Source organism: Ostrinia furnacalis, unplaced genomic scaffold (assembly GCF_004193835.3).
Source record: "Ostrinia furnacalis isolate ACB-3 unplaced genomic scaffold, ASM419383v2 OfSCF4122, whole genome shotgun sequence".
Classification (NCBI taxonomy): domain Eukaryota; kingdom Metazoa; phylum Arthropoda; class Insecta; order Lepidoptera; family Crambidae; genus Ostrinia; species Ostrinia furnacalis.
This window is the reverse complement of record NW_021134361.1, coordinates 891845-916507: the sequence shown is the minus strand read 5'-3', so window position 1 is coordinate 916507 and position 24663 is coordinate 891845. Positions and strand designations below refer to the sequence as shown.

The 24663-nt window shown below is 35.6% G+C and overlaps 1 protein-coding gene across 1 annotated transcript in view; it reads right to left on the bottom strand.

Annotated features, from left to right (window-relative positions):
• LOC114358864 (uncharacterized) overlaps nucleotides 1-19357 on the bottom strand; it is a 54014-nt gene extending 34657 nt beyond the window's left edge. The window contains exon 1 of the mRNA XM_028312963.1: nucleotides 19162-19357. Within this exon, the coding sequence (XP_028168764.1) occupies nucleotides 19162-19308 (147 nt within the window). The 5' untranslated portion in view covers nucleotides 19309-19357. The remainder of the gene's footprint in view (nucleotides 1-19161) is intronic.
• Nucleotides 19358-24663: the final 5306 nt, after the last annotated feature.

The window sequence follows — 24663 nt, the reverse complement described above, 5'->3', positions numbered from 1 at the left end:
TATATAAATTTAATTTACTTAACCAAACCGCCGCTTTTGAGAAACTTATCTGACTAAGAAAGTCAGCACATTGTCAAATCTGGTAGTGAAAGAAAATCTTTGTTCTTAAGGCTTCTCTACCTCACTCAAGCTGTTGAGAGACCTGTAAAGATTACGATCAAAGATTCTATTTCTCACTGCATCCAAAAAGTCACTGTAAGGTGCTATAAAAGTCAAGTTTTAATCGCGGAACGTGATGCCTAAATTTTGATCAAAAAAGGATTTTCAAGCTTAATAATTAAATTAATTTATCTAATTCTTATATGTATTTTCATGTTATAACCTTAGTAAATGTCTAATCTATAAATTATCTGTCATTTAATACCTTCTTACCAATAAATAGAGCGCAATATTTCACCTTATACGACTTTAAACTTTAAATAAAATTTTAAAATTTTGAAGTCACTGCGGAGGCAGAAGATATTCATTAAATGGGATAAAAAATGACATTTATTTTTACTTTCATATAAGGCACAAATCCCCCCCTATTAGAACTTTGAAACTAAAAAAATTTTTTTTTCCATACAACCGTGCTCCACCCTAGTAAACACTGACAAAACTTGTTTCTTTTTGTTTGAAATAACAAAGCTAGAAGTTACCTAAGTCCTCGCGCAGTTGCCGTAGAGAAGACAAGTAAAAAGTTTATTCTTTTCGTTCTGGAAAATTACCTTAACATAAGTAAATTCTAATTTTGTCCTCTTTTTCTTTGAGCTCTTTCTTTACTGTTTGAACACTTCTGAGAGTGTTCTTTCATCACCAACTACATAGTTTTACTAAAGCCAATATCCTATATAAGTTTCTTGATTACAGAACTGAAGAGCTGCGACAGGTCGTCTGCAGGATTCAGTCGTCAATTACGCCAAAGCTTATTTTATAAACGCGAATTCCAGTCTCGTCGAGTTCATCTTCCTCGACATCGTCAGACGTTCAATAATCTCAAATCAAGTTACACGTCCCTACGCATCGTTCCAGTAACTAAATAAAGAATTCAATTCTCCAAAATAAAACAACGTTTGGTAAATGTCAGTAAACAAAACGAGGAGAAAATTGTATGTACATTACGGAACCCAGATGGCCGAAGGAGAAATAGAAAAAGGAACAAAAGTCATCTCATCTCCGCCGCGTCGCATTCAAACTCATCGGGCGGGTATTTGACGGACTTTATGAATACTCAATTGCCTCAAATTACGAAAAGAGGAATTTTCAATATACATAAAATTAGAGTCTTGGTAAAATACCCAAACAAGAATCTTGTCTGGTGGATATAATAATAATAATAAATATCCTTGGACATTATACACTGCGCTTCTAGTAACAAACTAAGCAAAGCTTGCACTATGGGTACTAGACAACGGATATAAACATACTTAAATACTTTTTTTTTGTAAATACATACATATTATACATAGAGAACGCCCAGTCCAATACAAACAAATATGTTCATGCACACGAATGTTTGTACTGTGCGGGAATCGAACCCGCAACCTCCGGATTGTAGTCCGTTTCTAACCACTACACCAAACGGCCGACAGTTATGATACGTTGCAAAGTGGTTTAAGACAAGTCTGTTTATGTTATCTCAATATTTACTTACTATTATGTATTTTGTATTTTCCTAGGCTGCATTATTAGGTACTTAACTTCAGTTGTGGTCATAATACCTGCCATTTATACTATAGTCGAATAAAAATTCCAAGAAGATTACATCTATTTTCTCACGAAAGGGGTTAACTCGCAAACTAGGTTGGTAGCTACTTACTAAAGTTACACCTGACGTAAACTTAATCAACACCTACAGTTATCTTATAGCTCACCCGAAACAATTTCCTAACAGCCATGTTTCAGCGAGAGCGTATTTCTCGAAAATAGCGTGTAACGTAGACTCCTGACCCGACTTCCGCACAAAAGAAACGACAGGAATTCGATTTAGTCCCTTCGTGCACAAAGTCCTTCCCGAATGTAAATTGAGGGTTGGTTCTGTCCCACTAAATTTCCCTAACATTTTTAAAATGTAGTAAAAATGGGTATTGTCTGACAGCACACCGAATTTCGATTCGATTGAAAAATTAAATTCCGCATGTTGGGGTTCGATAATTTGAGAGTAACCCGCAATTTGAAAGGCAAACTGCCGAAAATGCTGCATAGTTTTGCACAAAATAATTAAATTTGTTGGTTTTGGCTCGTTTACACGAAACCTGTTTTCATGGACGGTACAATCGCATGCAGACATAATTATGGAACTAAAAAATAGAACAAAAAATACATCTATTGTAGAGTAAGAATAGTGTTACCGTACCGTATTTTACAGAATACAAAGTAAAAGTTCAGTAACACCACCCAGTGCAACGCGTTGTGTTAAAGGCAGGTTAATTAAACGGTACATTCGCGCAGTCTCTCTCTCTCCTGACAAATCAAATCAAGGAATGCGAATCAAATCAGCGTTCGATTCGAGCAGCTCTAATACTCGTACTAGGTGAGCAGCTCTTGATCAAATCTCTCGCTCGCTATAGCTAGTTAGTTAGCTGCCACACATCGGTTTGTTAAGCCCTTAATCCGGGATAACTTAATATGGCCCATGCAAATGGATATCGGATACACTAATTAGGGACTTGGCCCCTGATGATTGCCTTCCCATGTAATCTGCACGTAATGACTCGCGGCGTCCTGTAATTCAGCAGCTCGCATTTCGTCAATATGTACTTGATTTGATTTAATTGACCTCTCCCCATTAATTTAATTGAAGATGAGAATTAGATTATGATGGAAGATGTAGTAAGTCAATAAAGTTTAATTAATGTCGCTATGTGATTAATAGAACTGCGCAATAATAGTGTAGTATCTCTGATTGAGATAGAACATTATTGAAAGTCATTGAATTAATATGGAATTAAGAAAGGAATTTTGTTAGCAAGATTGATACGCTTCGATATTCTTCTACAATACAATGTTAGCGAGAGGTAGTAGGTATCTACTTATTCGCAATCTGCTAGATATTCAAGAAAATTTTATTCGGTATTCTGATTGTCTTTCGTCGAAGCTTTAATATTGTAGTAATTCAAGCACGGAAGAGTTGTTACAAAACACAATGGTCGTAATTTATATTCCGACCAGCGTCTGTACAGACAAACATGTTTACTGGATGTTTGTCTACGGCAAAATTCAAGCGAATTCAAATTGATGTGATTGTTATTCACGTTTTGTGAGTGCGACAAATAAATTCTATTCAATTCAACGTTGCCTGAAAGCCGTCGTCGTTAGGGTTCTGTTTTAAAAAGATGTTCATGAACTTAAAGCGTTGAATTACAAATGAGACAGCTCAAGGCCCTTAAACCTTTTCTTCGGGATAAGTATGTACTTAGGTATTTATACATTTACTTTGGAATCACTCTCAGGCTTGAATGAACCTGCTCAATAAAAAATATGATTAGGCTCCGATTGAGCCAGATCATATTTTAAAGTTATAAAGTTGATGTTGATGTTTGTCTATTATTATTTAAGTTAACCTAGGACCAGATTTATACATAATATAAGTAAAAGTAAAATATGATATAGTAGCTACATGTAAAAAATCAATTACTTTGCAAAGTTGGTATTTCATCTACACATTTTAACTCCGTGCAAAAGTAAGTATTTCTTGCAGCAAAGTGGCATCAAACTTTCAGCACAAAAGTTGTCGGTAAAGTATCGTCGTACTTGCAGAATTTTTTCCTAACAAAATTCGCAACTGTAAAATTGGCAGCACAATGTCACTAGGTCAGCGAGTATACAACCCTCTCGAAAGAGAAACGAAGTAGAGAAAATATTTTCATCTGGTACCGTGGCGTGGGCGTTTAATGGCGTTCTTTGTCGCGAAATTAGCAATCAGTGGGCTAGTGAAAAAAGAACGAAGTGTAGAGTGGCTGATTGGAATCTGAGGATTCCGTAGGTAACAATAATTTTTCATTGAGCGGTCAATAATTGAAATGTTGAAGTTGGAATTGTCTATGATTTGAATGGTTGACTTGGTACTTAATGAATGAATATGCTAGGAGATTAATAAAAAATAACGTTAATAATGTCTTTTGATTTTCTCCTAAGTTTAGTCTCTATCTTATGTAATGCTTATTTCAACGTTTATTTTTATTGCGTTGACTCGATTTAACAAATCAATAGTTATCTGAAAATAAGGTCCTTTATTTGGAATGATAAAAATACTAGTATAAGTATGCAAAAAAAAACACATCAACTACATATTTAACTTTTCTCACGCCTTGATTGCCAGAATTCTGTTTGCCCTCTCGAAATAAGGAACCCTAAAAAATCACCATCCAAGCCTTTCCTTAATTGCCGGCCAGATAAGCTTTACTGCAGCCCTTGCGCACAAATTACTATTATTTATTTTACGATACGACTAAATGAAAACATAAAATATGTTGTAGCGATGTCGCGGGATAAATCTCTATGAGCTCTCGTAACTGACTCTCTGACAATACGCTTTTTGTGGGTTGTGAAATATTTATAGAGATGTAAAACGTGGTGAAACGTGGTCAAGTTGTATTGTAGTAAGATAAGGAGTAGCAAAGAAGATTAAAATAAATTGGTCCAAATGTCACACCAATTTTGACCAGCTAAAAACTATGACTCATTTTTACATAACAAATAAGTAACCGTGACGTGGTTCAAGTGGTGTTCAAAACTTTAATGCCCTATTTTTTGCCTGAAATCATTATCTTGTAATGGTTTTATGCTCATATTTACAAGACTATAATACCTACGTTCTTTCTACCTCTTTTGTTAAAATTTATAATGAACACTGAAGGCAACTTTAAACTGCATTTTCTTACAAACTCATCGACCTAGCAATTTACGGTCAACGCACTGCCTCGAAGTTACCTACTACCAATATAAACTTTAACCTGCCGCATAAAAAGTATCTCTTAAACAGCCAACAGCCCTACGAATCCTTTTAACCGCCGTCCCGGCATTAAAGACGTGGAACTTAACATTCAAGCCATCAAAAAAAGATGAGGACGACAGAACTTTTCCACTTTGCCGCCGTCAAAATGAACTTCGTTTAAGGGTCCAATTGTATTTGGAACTTGTTAATTCCCGTCTACTTAAGTGAGTCTTTCATTAGTGGTCTTCACGTGAACTGAATGACAAGATAAGAGTTCCGAACGTCTGACGAAGCAGCGACAACCCCCGCGATTGGATGCCTATAAATACGGAATACTAATGACCAATTCTTCTTTTGATTTTCGTGGTATTTATTTAAGTGACCGTTAAGGTTAGTAAAGTTTGTAATTGATTTTCAGACAGATTTTATGAAGAAGAAGGAATATTTTTCAGTTTCAGCTACGTTAAGTAAAGTTAACTACGAAATTCCACCGCGAAGAAAAATATTTACATTAAAGAATACTTTTATAGTCATTTAAAAATTGCGACCTCTGTTTTTCAGTAACTGTACGTCCATTCCTTTTGCAATAACGTAATAATCCACAAACCATCTGAAAGTAATATCTGTCTAAAACCAAAATTATTGTGCTTTCATCTGTCATGAATAAAGTAAGCCGTCTTATCGCTCGAGCACATTTTTTTATTAACTCCACACAAGGAAACAACGAAAAGCCCCTTTCCGTGACACATTTCAGCGTACAAAAAGTTGCTATTACAGAAAAAAGAACTTCTCATGCACGGTAAAGTTTGAATGCGTGTTTTGTGGCCGAGTCGTGATTGCGAAAAGGACCTACGTCTGGCAGACGCGCGGGCTCGACGGCACAATGAGAAACACTTCGCGTGAATGCAAAGCAGGACCTTACATCTACCCACGGTTACTCCGCATATATTTTTATTACGCATGTACTACATTTTATCGAGGGCTGAACTTGTATATTAAATAAAGAAAGTTCTACCCAGCCCTTTGTACGGAGGACTCTTTGTAACAAGTATTAGACGCTCGTGTTACAGGACCCAAATATAGTCTCGCTTTGCGCCAAATTGAATAATATTTTGTTAGGAACTTGGATACGCAGAAGTACCTAATAATCATAAAGGAGAAGTCTTTCTTTTATTTGTGTAGGCTGTAATAGCCGTAATGTCAAACTTTATGAGCGCCTGACATGGCTCGTTACGACCGCTACGAGACAAAAGAGATAAGGGATGTTATGTAATTATTCTAAACATTTTTCAGTAGCACACGCACTTCAATTTTATTTAGGTTTCGTGTTATCAATTATTCAAACATGACAAAGTCTTTCTTCTTGCTTTCCATCAAAAGGCACTTTCACAAAAAGTTTCTTACCACATAAATGTAACATACGAAATTAAGGAAGTACTTATATTTTAACTAGCTTTCCGCCCGCGGCTTCGCCCGCGTGGAATTTTGTCTGTCACAGAAAAACTTTATCGCGCGCGTCCCTGTTTCAAAAACCGGGATAAAAACTATCCTATGTTCTTTCCCGGGACTCAAACTATCTCTATGCCAAATTTCATCAAAATCGGTTGCGAGGTTTAAGCGGGAAAGCGTAACAGACAGACAGACAGACAGACAGACAGAGTTACTTTCGCATTTATAATATTAGTTGGGATGTAAGTAAGACTTTCCTTCCGTCAAATACATTTATACGGAATAGTTTATAGTTGAAAAGCGAATTATATTAAACTAGCGACCTGACCCGACTTCGCATAGGATGCTAAGTATACAGTATAAACCTCCCTCATAAATCACTCTTTATCTATTAAAAAAACCCGCATCAAAATCCATTGCGTAATTTTAAAGATCTAAGCATAAAAAGGGACAGACAGCGGAAGAGTGCATTACCGCAGCAAAATTTTGTTTTATACTACTCGTATGCAGCGATACTCAAATAGTAAAACAACTCAGTAGGTTTCGAGAAAGTATGTATCTTCAGACGTGATTGAAGCTTAAAACTAAAACCGAACATCTATCTTCTTCGAAATCTTCTCAAGATAATGAGCATGAAATCAGTAAGATGAATACTCCTTCAGTACAAATAAACATTGGTTTCACCCGGCTGCTTTTCTAAAGGATTTCTCTAAGAGAGTCACGTTTTTGTGAAGATTCATTTGTTTCTATCCGCCTTGGGTCTTCGAGGAAGTAATTAATTCGAGTGGAATAGTGACGTACCTGAGTCACCTTCGGGGGCGAGATTGATCAATTAATTACAAAGATTGATTTTGCGTGCAACAAAAGTAACTCTGGTCGACATAATGTTACGTTTACGTTTGAGAGGGGATATTATAAGCAGCTATATAAGCTCAAGTAGGTTGATTGAAGAACTGAAACATCAAAAGAAAAATCTCCAAAATAAATATTTTAAAATAGAACAAAACATATCATGAAATTGCACCTTCATAAAATAAAAAGTGCGTTTGTGGAATTCTATTTTATGTAAATATTCACTAACCTTATTTTATTCACAAATCCAATTTCAATAAGCAATTACTCGTATTCACTTTCCTTTAAGCTATCTAGATTTTGCTCATAAAACTGTAATAGTAAAGAAAAAATAAAATCCACGAAATATTGGAAAAACATTTTTTTACAAAAACTAACAAAAATACAAAATCCACGGAGGGTTGAAAAACATTTTTCAGAAAAACTGTGTCTCAAAAAATTCCACGGAAGATTGCTAAATATGATTGAACTCAATGCGGATTTAACCCTTCCCTACCAGCGGATCAATCGGAATAATTGCAGATGAGCCACTCCGCCGGATGACTGCCGCCGCGTAATCGGCCCGGTATTAATGGCCTGATTAAATTCACGGGACTGCGATATGTTCAAATCGGGATTAGTAGGATAGTCATGGGTAAGTACTACCAAACTCCGAATGGTAGGAAAGTTCTAATTAACTTTGAAGGCGACTGCTTATGATATCTATGCCGAGTATGTAACCCGGTTAGGCAAAAGTTCAATTCGTTTGATGTGTCTAAAATTGTGATTGTAATATAAAATCAAATCCTGGTATACTGATAGAAAAGTGTCATAGTGTATGAATCATGATTGTAATGTAAAGTCCAATCCTATACTAATAGAAAAGAGTCATAGTGTAAGTGTAAAATAAGTTATACATAACAAGCCTTTGAAACTTAGTTCAACATTGTCTTACCTAATAGGGCACTTTTATAAGTAGGCTATGGTACATAGTGTGGTAGATATTATGAGATACCGATAGACTACAGAGAACAGTCATGAAGTATGATTGCATTATACAACATAAACACTCAAGAAAGTGTATGTTATTTCTGATTTATACCTATGTTATCCTCTATTTCATGACAGGTTTAGGCGAATAGGGTCTTGTTTGATCTCCGACCGGAGATTCTAGTTGTGACAGGGCTATGAGTGAGACTTGGACATGTACTGGATTGTTCCAAATAGCTGTACAACAAACGAAACTATCCGAGTGATATACAGGGTAGACTCTGAATAGGTTTACAAAAGACACAATTTACATCATGGTGGAATTTAATACTAGCAAATTTAGGGATTTACCAGATTTTAATCAATTCCATTATTTCTGAAGTCACAAACTAAGACACTGAAAATTATAAAGTGAATTTATAGTGTTGACTATTTATGCTGACAATAGACTAGTGAAAATGTGTATGATATTTGAGAATGAATAAGATCAGAACTGTGCCCAATTTGCCCCTAGGAACTCTACATATTTAATAGTAGCCAGTATCTATTTCAGATGTGTTAGATCATTTGTTTTGTGGTTCGGCTCAGCAAATGGATATCGACTCATTTTCTTGGAGAGCTCCTGTCGCAATAAACACATAAGCTTTTAGCGATAGGTGAGAGCCGAGTGTTTGCGACGGGATGGCACTGAGCTGCATTTCATTCCAATCGGCTTAATGAATTCTGTCATGTGATGCCCTTTGCACGTAGATGCTGCGTTTGATGTGTATAGTCAGTTTTGTTGTAGAGTCTGCAATGCGTTTATTTATGCGCCAGGCTACACAAGTTCTAGTAACTTATATTAAGCCATAAGCCACAGTCTTGCTTTATCAAAATTATATTTACATACCTTCAGAAAAGATCTTGAAGGTGCCACGAATCTCAATTTTACACACCACAAATACCATTCATACCACCAGTGGACATATAAAGATACTAGCTTTGCGCCCGCGGCTTCGCCCGCGTAGAGTTTTGTCAGTCACAGAAAAACTTTTTCGCGCGCGTCCCTATTTTAAAAACCAGGATAAAAACTATCCTATGTCCTTTCCCGGGACTCAAACTATCTCTATGCCAAATTTCAGCAAAATCGGTTTAGTGGTTTAGGCGTGAAAGTGAGACAGACAGACAGACAGACCGACAGACAGAGTTACTTTCGCATTTATACTATTAGTAAGAAGTATAGATCTATATATATAAAAATGAAACCCGTTTCGCGTTGTCACGGCATCACGTGTGAACGGCTGAACCGATTTCGATAATTCTTTTTTTTAAATGTTTGTGGAAGTCCAAGGATGGTTCTTACGGAAAAAAATATTAAGAAAATCTCTACGCTAAGGCGGTACGAAGTTCGCCGGGTCAGCTAGTTTCCAATAAATATTTTAATCGAGTGTGAATAAGCTCTTCCATTTCTTTTGCAGATCTCCCTTTAATGACCACTTGATATCACACAGTACTGTACTGTACTCTGTCCAAGTAAATATTAAATCTATTTACCAAACCTGAAGAATAAATCCCACCACGCTACCAAATAGCACGGTATAAGCGCTAAGGACGATAGGCTGAGTGTTTGCTCGCCGTCGATGGGATGATGGCAGCCCTCGAGCTGGCTCCGAGCGGCTTAATGAATACTGTCACGTGTGTTCCGGCAGTCGTGGAAATGTCTATCGGAATTATAGCTCGAGTCCGCTTGAAATAAGGCTTAATTTAAATCGGCTGTGTTGTGATTGGCTTATCTCGGGCAGGGCTGACCATGATCTATCTCCTCTGCTATTAATTAGGTACTTTGACCCATACAAAGTTAATTTGTATATTCCCAGAATATAAAAAACATAAGATTTCATGTCTTTATGTTTGATTGTGACCACGGCTGCAGCATCGCAGCCGAAACGTCAAGCCGTGAGTACATAATGTAACTCATTAATAAACGTCGCGTTAATAAGACCCGTGTCTTACTATTATAAAAAACATCTCCACAAAAATTTTGTTTAACTTCTCATAAGTATGTATTATGTAAAGCGGCTTGTAAGAAATTACTTTAGGTTAAACTATGAGGAGCATATTTTCATAATTAACATTACAATAATGTTTTTTGTACATGTTTGGACAATGTAAAGTTTTTCAGGACAAACATGTTATTAATTTTGATTCATTAAATCAAAATTTAATATGTTTGTTAAAGGTTTTCACGAGACTGGTGTAAAACAGTTTAGTCCGCAATTCGTTCCTCCTCAGCTTGCAATAGACTCAATCTGAATTACACACCACATAAAGCAGCAAAAAGATATTTAGACGTAATAAACATGCCTATTCTAATGGAACTCACTTCCTCATAAAACAAAAACTATTACTAGGTTAACGGCATAAGGGCAATTCAACGAGCAGAGGAATCTACAAACGGTTTGCAATGCTTGTGACATAAACTAATCTACGCGGTGGCAATAGAAGCACGTATGAAATAGAAAAATCGAAAGCTATTCTTCACACGAGTCTCCGATATCGGAACAGAAACATGGGAATAAATACCAATTTTCACCTCAAAGGGGGCTGTCTGAGCAGCCAGCCAATGCCAATGGGGAGATACGCAAGGTAAATATTATTTCGAGATCCTTTCCTGTAGATGGGTTTTAAAGTCACGTAGCGTCCAATGATTTCAATTTCGTTGGGGGTCGTGACACCTAGTCTAGGTAGTTCTCAAGGGTCGGACTTATTAAATTCTGGTTTGTAGTATACTGGTATATAGGGACAGGGACGAGCGTACCGGAGTATTTATTAAGACGTTCTTTTGTTTCTCTTATTGAGGAATAAGATCTAAGACACGCTATCTAGTATTTCACCTAATGGATGGTTGAATTGTGTAGTGCAGAATGAAGAAGTAACAGGTACTTACTTTAATAAAAAAAAATATTGAACATAAAGTAAATATCAGCCTGGTATTAATTATGAACTCTACTTATGCCAAGTACATCATTGTTAGTTTAGCTAATAGATTTAGGTTTTAATATCAACACTTATCGTGTCCATGCAAATAAGTTAACCATTATCTTAAAACGTAGGCCTACCTGTGTTTTTACCTGTATTTTATCTTTATGGCAGTTTGACCTAGAAATAGGTATCTGTATTAGTAATTATCACTACTATGTAATGTGACATACAGGTTATATTAGTAAGGCTTACTTTATGTAAGTATTGAACTTGGTAATTTTTGGATGAAAAATAACATCGTTTGGTTTTGACATAATAGCTGGTATACGATAATGCCTAATACATAAATCATCCACGAAACGCCCTTTAGATTTCCCATCAAAATGCTGATTTAAGGTTCGGCATTCTTTGAAGCAATTCCCTGGATGCATGTCGACCGGAACGCAGCGGGTACATTACACCCCCCGGGAGCATCCCGATATTGCATAGCCTTAAATGTTCTCCAGTCGCTTCGAACACCTATTGCTTTTATAACAGCACAAGAGAGACGTGGATTTTATTGCCTGTAAAGATGCAAGAAGTACGAGTATTCCATTACTTTGTATGTCTGTGCCAATAGAAGCTGATTTGGTAAATAAATATGGCCGACTGACATTGGAGTATTTGTGATCTGTTACCAATATGATGTCTTTTTTGATCTGATGATTTGACTTCTTTGTAAGTGAAAAAATTAATTACGATATTTTAATAATAAGTAGAGAGTATTTCCGAAAAAATATTCAGCAGCTTTATCAACGTTTAATTGGAGTCATTATATTTGCATGTAATAGTAAAATGGATATGGTATGGTCAGCCAAAGTTTAGCCCCAATTAGTTTGATAGCGATGGTTTATAGCGTGTAAGAACATCTCAACGAAAACCGTCAGCGCAATAGCACAAATGATATAGTTAAGTAATTAAATAAGATGGATTCTTAGAGCATTTTTCAAATTAAACAGTACAAAACGACGATTGGGTAAAAGATATTATTTACACTAAAAGTAAAGCCTTTTTTTTCATTTCGGACATAGGTACCTATACATTGTTTGTTACACACTACAAGGTCTACTAATTTTTAAGTATTCCCTAATTTTCTGACAAAACTCCTTTTGGAACTAAATGTTGTTGTTTCTCTGCGTTGGCTGTTCTCTCCTTTCTGTGCAAATGTTCTATAATTTCGGCCGAGAGCTCCTGTTGGCAGGATAATTAATTCCTGGACGTAATTGGGCTACCTGTGGTTCAACCCTTCATAGAGAAAACAGCCAAAATTAGAATTTTTAGACGAAACTTTTTACGCCAGTCATAATTAGAAGTATAATTCAACTAGGCACTGGCTTTGTGCTGAAAGGGTTTATATTTTGCTGTGAAAACGTGCGTTTAAAAACCGCAAGATAGGTTCAGCTTTTCTGAATAAACATACAAAGTTAGGAAATTTAAAATTAGGATATTGTGCCGCTTAGTGGATAGATAGAGATATCCTGTGCTGTGGACTGAAACACTTTACTCTTCTTTAATCCTTATAATAACTACACAATTAAAAAAATATATATTTTTACACACAAATAAAATCCCTAACTCCATATCGATTTGCCAATGTTTCTAAAGTGTTGAAGTAAAAAAGTAGTGGCACATCTGGGCCCAAGCAATCGCTTGAAGAACTCGCAAGAAGCAGTTAGCGATAAGTTCTGTGTTTGAACTTGCATCAGCCCATCGGATGCATTTTAACATTCCTGCAACTGCTGCGACAGGAACAGATGTGGGTAATAGCTGAAGTGATAAAAAGTTACAGACAAGTCGGCTGCAGGAGGCGGAGGAAGTAAGGAATTTAAAATTTTATAAGGACAAGAGTTTTCACTTCTAAGAAACATCGATTACCACTGGACTGATAAGGGACAATGACTTTTGAAGTAAGTAATTTAATTTATTTAGGTTACACAAACAATAAACTGACCATTAAACATACAGTTTCACTACATGCTACTGTACTGTGTTAAACCTTAAAAAACTGCAAAGACATTCCATGTAACGGAAAGATTAACGCCCCTATTCACAAGCACAACGTTGACTAGAGCTCTGTGATTGGTTCGTGTGCGTTCACGCACACTGTGAGACCTCATAGTTATGTTTATGAATACGGGCGTAATATGTATCTTGTGCTAAAATGTAGGTACTTTAAGTACCAGTTCAGATCGCGACCGAGCTTTAAGGTCATACAATGAAACAAAGAGTTATTACATTATTACATTATACATTACATAATGTAGGTATTTACATAGTGAAACCTTCTATGCCTATAATAGCATAGTGGAAAATCCTTACCTAGGTTGTGCAACCGCATAAAAATAGGGTTTGAAATGAGTGAAAAACGAAATGGCAGCTCGCCAATGCGAAAATTGAATTCTGTCAAAAATGTAATTCACTAGTTGTACATTTCCATCCATTCGTTTCAATTTAAATAAAAAAGATGCAAAGAGCTTTACATGGCATCAGCATGAAAATCCTTATCACGCGATGTCTAGCTTGAAGCTTAAAACGAAATAAAAACAGTTTAAAAAATAAAAAACGTGAAAATACATCGCTGACTTCAGCAGCTTATTGTCATGCTAGTACGTAATTATATCAAATATTAAGACTGAGCTACAACCACTTTATTTTAACCGTGGCTATAACCTTAACGGGTGATTTTTGTATGAAGTTTGACAGACTTTTGACGTTTGTTAATGTTCAAGTGGTACCTTTAATGTTTCTTTAAATACATTACATCTGATTCTTCAGCTTCAGTCTAGTTTAGCTTCGGATATGCATAACAGTGATTAGCACCAAAAAGAACAGATTCGTCCAATTTAAAACCACTAATATAACATCATGATCGTACTTAGGTAATCCAATCCATGAAGACTGTATAAGTAAAAGTGTTAAAAAACTGCCAGTTCTTAAAATTTTATAGAGCTGACGCGCACAGGCGATAGCCGATCGACGATAGCATCGTCTACCGATTATATTGATGGGAGTGTGGGACATAAACTCTTTAAGCTACGGATTAGAATTCTATAAGATATACAGTGTCAGTCACGTTAAAGTGTACATATGAAAATAGATGAAACTAGACCTATTTTTATCGACAAAAAAGAGGTCAAAAAATTTTTGTGATTTTTTTTTTAATTCTTTATAGATTTTTTTTTCTTCCAATTAATTATTGTAAAGAAAACGTAAAAACTTTTAAACTAAGCGGTATATCCTGATAAAATAAAAACAGTAATAATGCTAAATAACAGGCAATACTAAAAAAATACATAAAATACACAAAAAAGGCCAACAAATAATAAAAAATGATACTTTTTGAAAAAAATCTGCTTTTAAATTCGTGTTTTTTGGTTATTTGATAAATTTCTCCAAAAAATGCCCCTATAACAGGTGGTTTTTATTACTTTGTATTATTCTCTATCGTATTACCTTCCTAAAACCAAAAATCGCATGTCTCTATCCATATCACAACGTTTGCAATGATCGTTTGAACTAAGTCTCTCCGGGCGCGCCATTCAACGCTTCGTTAACAACGAAACTGAAAATGGCTCTAGATTTGTAATTTTGATAAAGACAAGTTAGATTTCAAATAAAAACAAAAGATTTCGAAGTAAAATAAGCATTTTAGTTAAAANATCGCCTGTTATTTAGCATTATTAATGTTTTTATTTTATCAGGATATACCGCATAGTTTAAAAGTTATTACGTTTTCTTTACAATAAGTAATTGGAAGAAAAAAAATTCTGTAAAAAATTAAAAAAAAATCTCAAAAAATTTTTGACCTCTTTTTTGTCGATAAAAATAGATCTAGTTTCATCTATTTTCATATGTACACTTTAACGTGACTCACACTGTATATTGGTACGAGTATAGCCCACCGACAACACAGCCAACCATTTATTTTTATTGTAAAGACTTTATTTTCAGTGGTAGTATTGTGGTGGACTGTTATTAGTAACAATTTAGCAATAATTTCGGGAAATCAAACTAAAAAGTCTAAGAAACAGTACTTGATCCTAGCTAGCTGAGCCGATTGAGTCTAGAAAATCCCTCCACCTAAGTTTGTAGGACGTAGAGACGGTGGAAAAACCACGATCGGACCGTTTTTAAACAGCGTTCGGGAACGTAAATTATTGCTCTCAACGCCCCTGTTCTAAGGATTTATTACGAACAAGCCAAGGCACACTGGCACCCTAAAATCTTTCGTGAAGACCCAGCTTTTGTAGCAGATCTTGTTGATAAACCGATTTGAGAGCGACCTTTTGGCATCTTTAAAACAAATGACTTCTGTTTCTGAATTTTTATGAACTTGAAAGTATAATGTTAAGCTTTAAAATGTAAAGTCTATTTAGAACTTTACATATTTTTTATTGTTTAAAAGTTTCCAAAAAGTTTGGTAAGATGTCACGAGTTTGCATAAGTATTTATCTAAGTAGGCTTTCAATTAATAATAACTTAACATCATTTTAAAAAATCTTATCTTATTGCTTTGCGCTTCTTTCATTCTTTTTTCAAAGACTAATAGCTAGGTTATCATTAGTAACTCTCATAATAAGATAATTCATTTTCCAGGTGAACAAACATCTGAAAATGGTTAAAGAATACCTCACCCTTTTCATTAAACCGACCCAATGCTTCCGCGCAATATTGCCGTCGACTACTTTGTAAAAAATCATCTTCCCCATTCTATAAACACTAACTTGGCCATAGTAAACAAAGTTGCAGCCGTTCTCTATGCGTGCCAAGGAAAAAACAAAGAACGTTCTGCAACCTTACGATTATGCTGAAAAGCTTCTTGTAGTTTAGAATGTTTTATTGGACTTACTTTCTTTCGCCGTGGATTTCAAGGGAGAACTAAAAAGTATGTAAATGCAAGTTCTTTATTATTCAAAGCTAGGTTGTGATTTCTTTCCTGTTATGTTCAAAATTGTTCTTTTTATTCTAAGTTTGTTGAGCGTTAGGCAAATAGTCTCAGGAAAATAAAATCTTTAAAGGGTAACACTGCTATACATACAGCTTATCCTTCTAATTTTTATTTTCCTTTTATTCGTGATTTTGATAAAAAGTTGGAAACTTAGGTAAGTACTCAGCTGTAAAATATAACAAATAACAAAAAAAGTAATTATAACTACGGTCTAACAGTTCATAAAGATATTCCTGTAAAATACGGACTCGGCTTTAAATTATGGCCGGGGAAGTACTTCGAAACGAATATTTTTTCCGCTTCCTAGGGTTCTTTGCCGAACGAATTAAACGGAGTGAGCTCTATTGTTTTTGACCGCTCATTTTTCTGCGTAAAACTCATAACCAGACAAAGTTGAAAAATTTTAATATTTTACCTAAACCTATAAATCTATTTCGGGATTTAGATCATTATATAAAGTAAAAAATAAAGAGTTTAAATGATTCTCGATTTTATTATGATTTAGCATTTAAGTTGCTGAACTTATCTCAAACTAAACTATCAAACTTAAAAGAATCGACTTACATCAGGGAGGAATTCTTACGATTTTCGCCAAGTCTTTTAATTTATTTGTTTAATGTTAAGAACCATCCCACTGAGGATCTAAAATAAATATACTGCATTACAATACAACTTAGAATAGTGGTATTTAATTGATCCTCTCTATATCATTGCACGACACCCTTGCTGATAGAGTCAATTTCAAGTGTCAGTTTAGATCTCGTTTCTCGGCGCATACCACAGAATCTCCCCCTTCAAAGAATCTTTCTACTTTATCAGTAGTATGGTTTTCACCATTTTAAGCTACCGTCACCTCTCATACAAAACCACCATTGGGCTAAAACAACTCTCTCTTGCCGGAACTTTTCCTTGCCGTCAGCACTGAATGTCAACAAAGGATTTCAAACACTTTTAATTACAAATGAAGAGACTCAGCAGTTTTTAGGGAGACAAATCAGGTTTTTAATTTAATTTTATGCAAATCCTAATTAACTTACTGTGACTGAGTTCTGTGAATCTTTAAAAATATGTCTGTGAGTACAACTTGTAAAAAAAATTGGTAGGCTTTTCTAGCTGAGTTTCTATTGTCCCTTAAAAAGTATGTTATTGTAAATTTATTTCTGCAAGTTACAAATGCATGTACTTAGTTAAATAATAACATACAATTTATTTCACCTTTGATGAAGATAGCAATATCATTAGTAAAGAAAATTTCGTAATTAAACGATGTCGTATGAAACAAACATAAAATCTAAAGAGAAATCGTTTCTCTTCATGTTGCTACCGCAATCATTTTCATATTACTGAAACGCTACATTTATATTTTTATGTTTTAAGAGCCAACAAGGTTCTTTGTTCGACAGTCGTTTGATGTATTCGATAAAAGGCACTTAGGCTGTGTTGTGTACAGATTGAGTCGTGTGCCGTACATAATACATGGCATATAGTGGGTACATAGACACATTAGTAAGATTGAAAGCTCTTCGCCGATGTTAGAATTGCAAAATAGTGGCAGCACCGCTCTCTGATGCCGTTTGCTTCAAAAGAAAACACCTCTTTTGGGTCTTTTGCGCACAAATTGAATTTGAGTGGACTGAAAAATATAGCCAAGTGAGAAAAATCACGGGAAAATTGCCAAAGAAAATGCTTTGGAGATATTTTGCAGGCAGTGTCTCAAGTATAAAATAAAAAGCTAAAATGTTTATAAAGAAAAAAAAACATAATTTAACTTCAAGTATGAATTTAAATTTAATATCCTGAAAATTCGCGCGAATGAACAATGAACATTGAAGTTTTTTAAATACGGGCGCTTGATCACAATCTCGCCCAAGGGTTTTAAGTTCGCAAATTACAGTACAAAGGGAAAGTTGAAAACAATTGAAAATCTAAGTTTAATCTATTGTTCCGTAATGAGCAGCCACTCATATTTCCTCAGTAGAATCTGTACGCCTTCATTTGTTTCCTCAGGGAGGTTAATCAAAGTGGGGGCCGCGTCGTCAGCGAAAACTAATTTGATCTAAAGTTGGCGGTTCGCGGCCGAGCTATTTGCCTCGCCAGTTATCATCCTTAATACAATGTACATAATATCTTCCGAGCCGAGTGAAACTTCGATAATAAGGCTGGATGTGTCTTAGAATTACTTCGAGACTAGTTACCCCGTGCAGGGTATGAACTTGTCTGAGATCGACGAAGTCAAATTAGTTTAAAAGACATAGGTAGGTAATTGTAAAAAATATTAATGAATCATCCTCAAAATGAATTAGTGCTTTCGTTTGGTTTTTTTAGTTGCAACTATCACGGTCATAATTTTTAACAACATTTAACCGACTATATTTGAGAAATAAATTGGACTTAAATGGATCATGTTTAGAATCGCAGTTTACATTTAAATAAAGTTATGATATTTTCTAAGGATATCAAAAAGTTTTCCAAGAAAACGAATCATAGATCAAACCAACATCATATTAATAAAACCTTCATTCAGTTCTGCTCACATTCAGAACATCGTAAATTCAAGAGAGTACACGCACGCAAGCAATTTAAATATGATATCGCTAAGTACGGTGCGATTCAACCACCGTGGCAGAAACTACTCCAACTTAGAATATCGGCTTAGAGCGCCCCGCTTGAAATATGGCCAGTCAAAGATACCTCTGATGAGTAAGGTATTCGCTTTGAGCAGAGATTGAGCATTCTTGGGTGCGTTTTGAATTATTACACGGCGTACGCTTAACCTCATATTAAATATTGGTTTTACCCACGACGAGGATCTATCATGCATGAGATTTTTATGAAAACGTTTTTGATGTCTGAGACTGCGTAGGTTTCCAAACCAAACCGGTTCGGCCAAGTTCTTATTTACGCGTTTATTGCGGGAAAATACTAATGTAATAAATGATGGTAATGGACGTAATAAATCGTGCTAACCGACCTGGGAAATGTTACGGATAAGGTCAATAAATAATTCAGCAGTAAATATGGTACTTACCTTTTTAGGTTTGCCGTTTTTCCTGAGCAGCTTCGCACAACAGAGCCCCCTGGTGTCGGGCAGCGGCGCGGGCGGGCGGCGCGCCCAGCACAGCCGCTGCGGGCTCGCCGGCGCTTCGGCCCTCACCTCCTCCTTATCTTCACACATTACCAACACGAACACCCAACCCTACCCTACATCACCCTCCAAAAATCACAACCTCCAAGATATCGATTCTTTATGAGAACCTCTGGCATTGTTTTCCCCTATAAAACTACCCCAGATAAAACTACAGCTATCTCTCTAATATATTTTGAACGAAATAGCCGCTATTTGGCAAGCCTTCTGCTTTACAACCTAACTTATTTTAGTGTAGCTTTAACGTGACTAAATTCGAAGCGTTTGTACTATTTTTAGATTATAACTAAAACTGAGTGGTAACTAAGTTATTGCTACTGTATATCCGGGAAACGTCCGATTCAGCATCTGAAACAATGAAAAATATTGATAGACAAATTAGAAGCATAAAACTTCTAAAAAGTTAAGAGAAGATTATTGAGTATTTTATTTCCCAAAAGTGAAATAGCACAAATACAGAAAATGAGAAGAGCATTCCAAAGCACAGAGGAGAATTTTTGGATGTTAGGGAAAAAGATCCATTTGGTCCGCTAATGAGTTGTCAAGGCTGCATAATAAAAATATGGGGTGACGTTATTACGAAATTAAGGAATGCCTTCCTGTTCTCCGACGTTTGTTATGGGTTCTTTTTATGCGAAAAGCTCAGTTAAACTCAAGGGAAATAACTAAGGAATTAAAATTCTAAATCTCACTCGTTAAACTGTAAGCTCAAGATTTTCACGGAGACTTTGTTGAGTTTATAGCCATCCCGAATTTCCGTGTTTTGCAACAAATTAAGGCCTGTTTAGTGTTTATAGTCTCTTGGGAACTTATCTGTCAGATAAGCTACTTACAACTATTGATTTTACAGGTTGTTGGAGTGATCTGAAAGTTTGTACGGAACTAGCACAAAGATTTCTTTTGTTTTTGTTTATACTACCTAGGTATATTCAATTAGCATCACGAGTGATAATGGTCATACTGTCAGTATAAATCCTATGTCCTGCTTACTGGTTAGAAGAAACAAAGTTAAGTTGCGATGTGAGAAGTTGTGAATTTATGTCAGTGTGTTAAAAAATATTGTTGAAACTGAAACCTGGGACGAGTATATCACTTTAAAGTTTTAACAAGGCTCGAATTATTTCTATATGTTACGAGTAAAGTTGTCGTACAATGGTGTAATAAAAATAATTGTTGTAGCTATGTCATCCCGCGGTTGTCTAACAGTCGAATACGAGTTAAACTATCGCTGAAAAAAAGTCGCAGAGTGTAAAGGACATAAATATTTATGCGACATATTCCTCGCAAAAATACCAATACGTCACCAATTTATTTATTTTCGTCAATTTTCCCGAAACAATACACTCGCAAACCGAATTTCCTTGCCATCCTGTCTTCGCACGGAACGAACTTACTCCTATTTCCATATAATTTGAGTTGCCGGATTCGCCGTGGAGTGTAAAGTAAAAATGTTACTTGTGGCCGCCCTGATGAATATTAAGCGAGACACGACTACTTAATGAATGCAGCAACTTGCTCTACATAATTATGGCAAGCTCATTGAATTCTTTGCCAACTTCTGCCGCCACTCGTTAAAATTCTTGACGCTTGTTTTAGTAACAGGGAATTGCTGTAATTATATCAATCAACCTTGTTTATAACTTATGTTGTTTGAGTTAGAGGTAATGAGAGAGGTAAACTCGGCTCCCAAATTATAGGTATGGTAATGAAGGGAAACAAAAACTTTTGTAATGTTTAATAACTTTTCGCCGGAGTTATTTTTAAAAGTGTTTTAATTATTCTTCTTAACAGATGAATTTTTGGCAGCTAATAATTTTATACAGGAAGCTTTAAAGAGAGGAAGAAAAATTCAGGGGTGTATTTCAAAATGAGAGTAAAAATATTTTTTGTTGACTGAACTACACTATCATGATAACGTAGTAATTTCGTAGTCCGTAGCACGTCGTAGCGCTGTAGCTACGAGTACGACCTAACACATCTAATGACATCCATATTTTAAAAAGCTTTTAAGATCTAGCAGTATATTATGCCTTGTTATATTATTTTAATTATTTTGTTTTTTTTTTTATAAAAAAGGATCTACAATAAACTTTTTACAAAACTTTTTATTCTTCTTTATTATATTACATGAAGCACGCCTCTTATTGAAATTATTCCTACCGACGAAGAGTGACAAACAAAAGCAATAAACTCCTGAAGTTGCGTTCATTTTCAATTTGGTTAATACAACCAGTTCATTACGAGTTGGTATACGTGGGCGCATAGTTCACACCGGCTCTGGATCCATTCCAACGGCTAATATCCCATTCTGTTTGTCTTTCGAGGCAATAAAATGACTTTTATGCAAATCATACGAATTCTATACATTTTTGATGAGCCACCCCGACGCATTTACTTCGTTTAATTAATACATTTTTCCATCAAAACTTCAGAGTTTGAGTAGTAACTGATTAATTTTCAAAGAAGCTTCTTGGGATAAAAATAGCAGGAATCGATCAGTCTTGTACAAACAGTATTTTTAGATAGTGACCGAGTCTGTGGATTCCATCATTGCATCAGTAATGTAAAAATATGGACAATGAATTTGATTAAGTTATTTACTTAAAAAATATTTCTCCTTACATGCAAAGATGTAGTACATCTTTCCAAGCCCAGTCTTTTTAAAAACTAATGCACTTTTCTAGCAAAATACACGTTATTTTCCATATTTTTTGCTCGACCCATTTTCAGAGCATGTTGTGTTAGAAAGCGTTCGGTTTATAATAAACTAGCTTTCCGCCCGCGGCTTCGCCCGCGTGGAATTTTGTCTGTCACAGAAAAACTTTATCGCGCGCGTCCCTGTTTCAAAAACCGGGATAAAAACTATCCTATGTTCTTTCCCGGGACTCAAACTATCTCTATGCCAAATTTCATCAAAATCGGTTGCGAGGTTTAAGCGGGAAAGCGTAACAGACAGACAGACAGACAGACAGACAGACAGACAGACAGAGTTACTTTCGCATTTATAATATTAGTTGGGATAACAACGTATTCCCGTCGGCCGCTACGTGGTACTACGTGAAAAGAAAAAGTCAACAAAGTGTTGTTCGTAGGATGAACTCGGCGCTTTGATGCGGGCTTACAAAATAAAATAAAACACGTCGATGTGTTTTCCTTATTACGGAGAATTATGCCAATCATGTAATGTTCTTTGTAAGTATTTCTAAGTACATAATACAGTTCAGTTATGATGATCAGATTTCATTGTTATGCTCCTAATTGGATTTGAAAATAAGTCAAATATGGACTAATCCTGCCACATAACAAAGTTTATTTTATTAATACTTTTTCTTTACGTTTAAGCCTAGACTGTAAACTCTTTGATACCAATTACAAATAAATAAATTTAATTATACATTGTTTCCCAAATATCATAAAAAGACTCACTCTTGTTGCAATACCCTAGCAGGGTCCATGTTATGGGTCTATGTCTATATGTAAGAACCTTTGTATTTATGCCAACATTGGAGCTATAAAGATTTGAATTTGTTCAACTTCTTAATTTCCATTTAAAAGCCACTCACCTACAGCTTACCAAAACTCTCATAGGCTTTAAAAATATTGTTCCTTTACAAAACTTTCTCCAGACGTAAAGTGCCTATTTGTAGTCATTAACGACGTCGGATCAGGCACTTTTATCTTAAAGTGGTTGGTTTGTGCGTTCGTGTGTGATCCGAGTTGCGAACTCGGGGTATGCGCTCCAAAGCGAATGGCATTCGAAATGAGCGCTCAAGTAAAGTAGACGCGTAACGAGCTTTATTCGGTTTGCCTACGTCATTTACTGCTTTTTTCTATTTTTTATTCGTATTTCAGTGGGTCTAGACAAAGTGCAAATTATAATCGCAAACCAGTCGAAAAGTGGTCGAAAAGCCCCTTTTTTGTATGGAGTTTTGACGTATTCGATTAACGATTCGATCAAAAAGTGCGTTTTGTCTAGGGGGACAGATATCGTAAACCTTAAAGTCAGGCTGAGTGCACCATACGTCATACTCCATACAAAAACACCGGTTATCTAAATCATCGCATTTTACTCTACAGTTTAAAATCTTGAATGAATTGCTAAATGACAATATTAAAAAGTATGACAGCAAGTCGATATTTGGGGTCATTAGTCACCTTCAAGAGCTTGAAAGTATTGAAGCATCAACAAAGAGTGTCTCAATGCAAAATGAAATATTTATAAGACATCCTTTTCTTTAGAAATGCGTCGCCTTTTCCCAATTTTTTTTTTTTTTTTTTTTTTATCCACATTATTACCTACCTACTTTTATAATTTATCCTAGATTTTTTGTCATTATTTTGAACGCAAATAAAAGATATTCTGTTATCTATAATAATTCCGTAATCCTAGAGCACTTCACGAACTAATTTGTTTAAAAACAAAACCTGAAAAATGCCAACAGACTGCACGGAAAGTCCGATGACTGTTATATTTGTTCAAAACATTCTTACCGGGCGATTCACAGAGCGAGGCTACATTAGCGTAACACCGGCGAACTTTTGACAGTTCTAATTTCGACTGTGGTGACGAGGTACGAAACACGAAGTAAGTTTGCGAACTTTCGCGGCGCGACACCAACAGCTCGACAGGGGCGGTCGACGCGAGAGCCGCAGCCGCTCTGCCGGGCGGGCGGCGAACGCCACGTTTATATCGAGACAGGTTATCCCGATTCCCGCCTTCACCCTTTCTACCCCCAAGCCTCCCGTATAAACAACGAATTTGTCAGCAAAACTCCTGTAGTGAACGTTTATGACGCGGAGAAGTTGAGCAGTGCCAACTCGAAACGATTTAAAATCACAGTTACGATGTTTTAAACTCGGATCAGTGTGTGATAGATTTATGGGATTTTTTAAAATTATGTGATGTAAAATTGCTTTGACATATTTTTCATAAAACAATGGGTCCATGATTCTAAAATTATAGAAGAAAGCTATTATAACCATAGGTAAATCGATAATGATTACTGTGAGGCTCTGTTACGGCTATTATCCTTAAATCTGTAAATCAATTACCTATTACCTACCGCACGTGTATCAAGATAATTGAAACTGCTGATTAATAACAATATCGTGAGATATTAGCCCAGGTAATCGGATATTACGGACACAAACTTATGTAGATTTGTTTGTGATCATTGATAGAGTTTCAAGACAGTGTCCTTTGAAGTTGCTTGTTGATTTTGTAGTCCTCTTCTCACTCTCGTTTTAAGCTAACTTTCAACATTAAAATCTAATAAAAAGTTTTGTCTGAAATCTTTGTTTCTCGAATTGCTTGTGATGAAAACATCAAACTCATACCGTATTTCGGCTCGAGAATATTCACTTACAAAAGTTGGAAAACCGAGT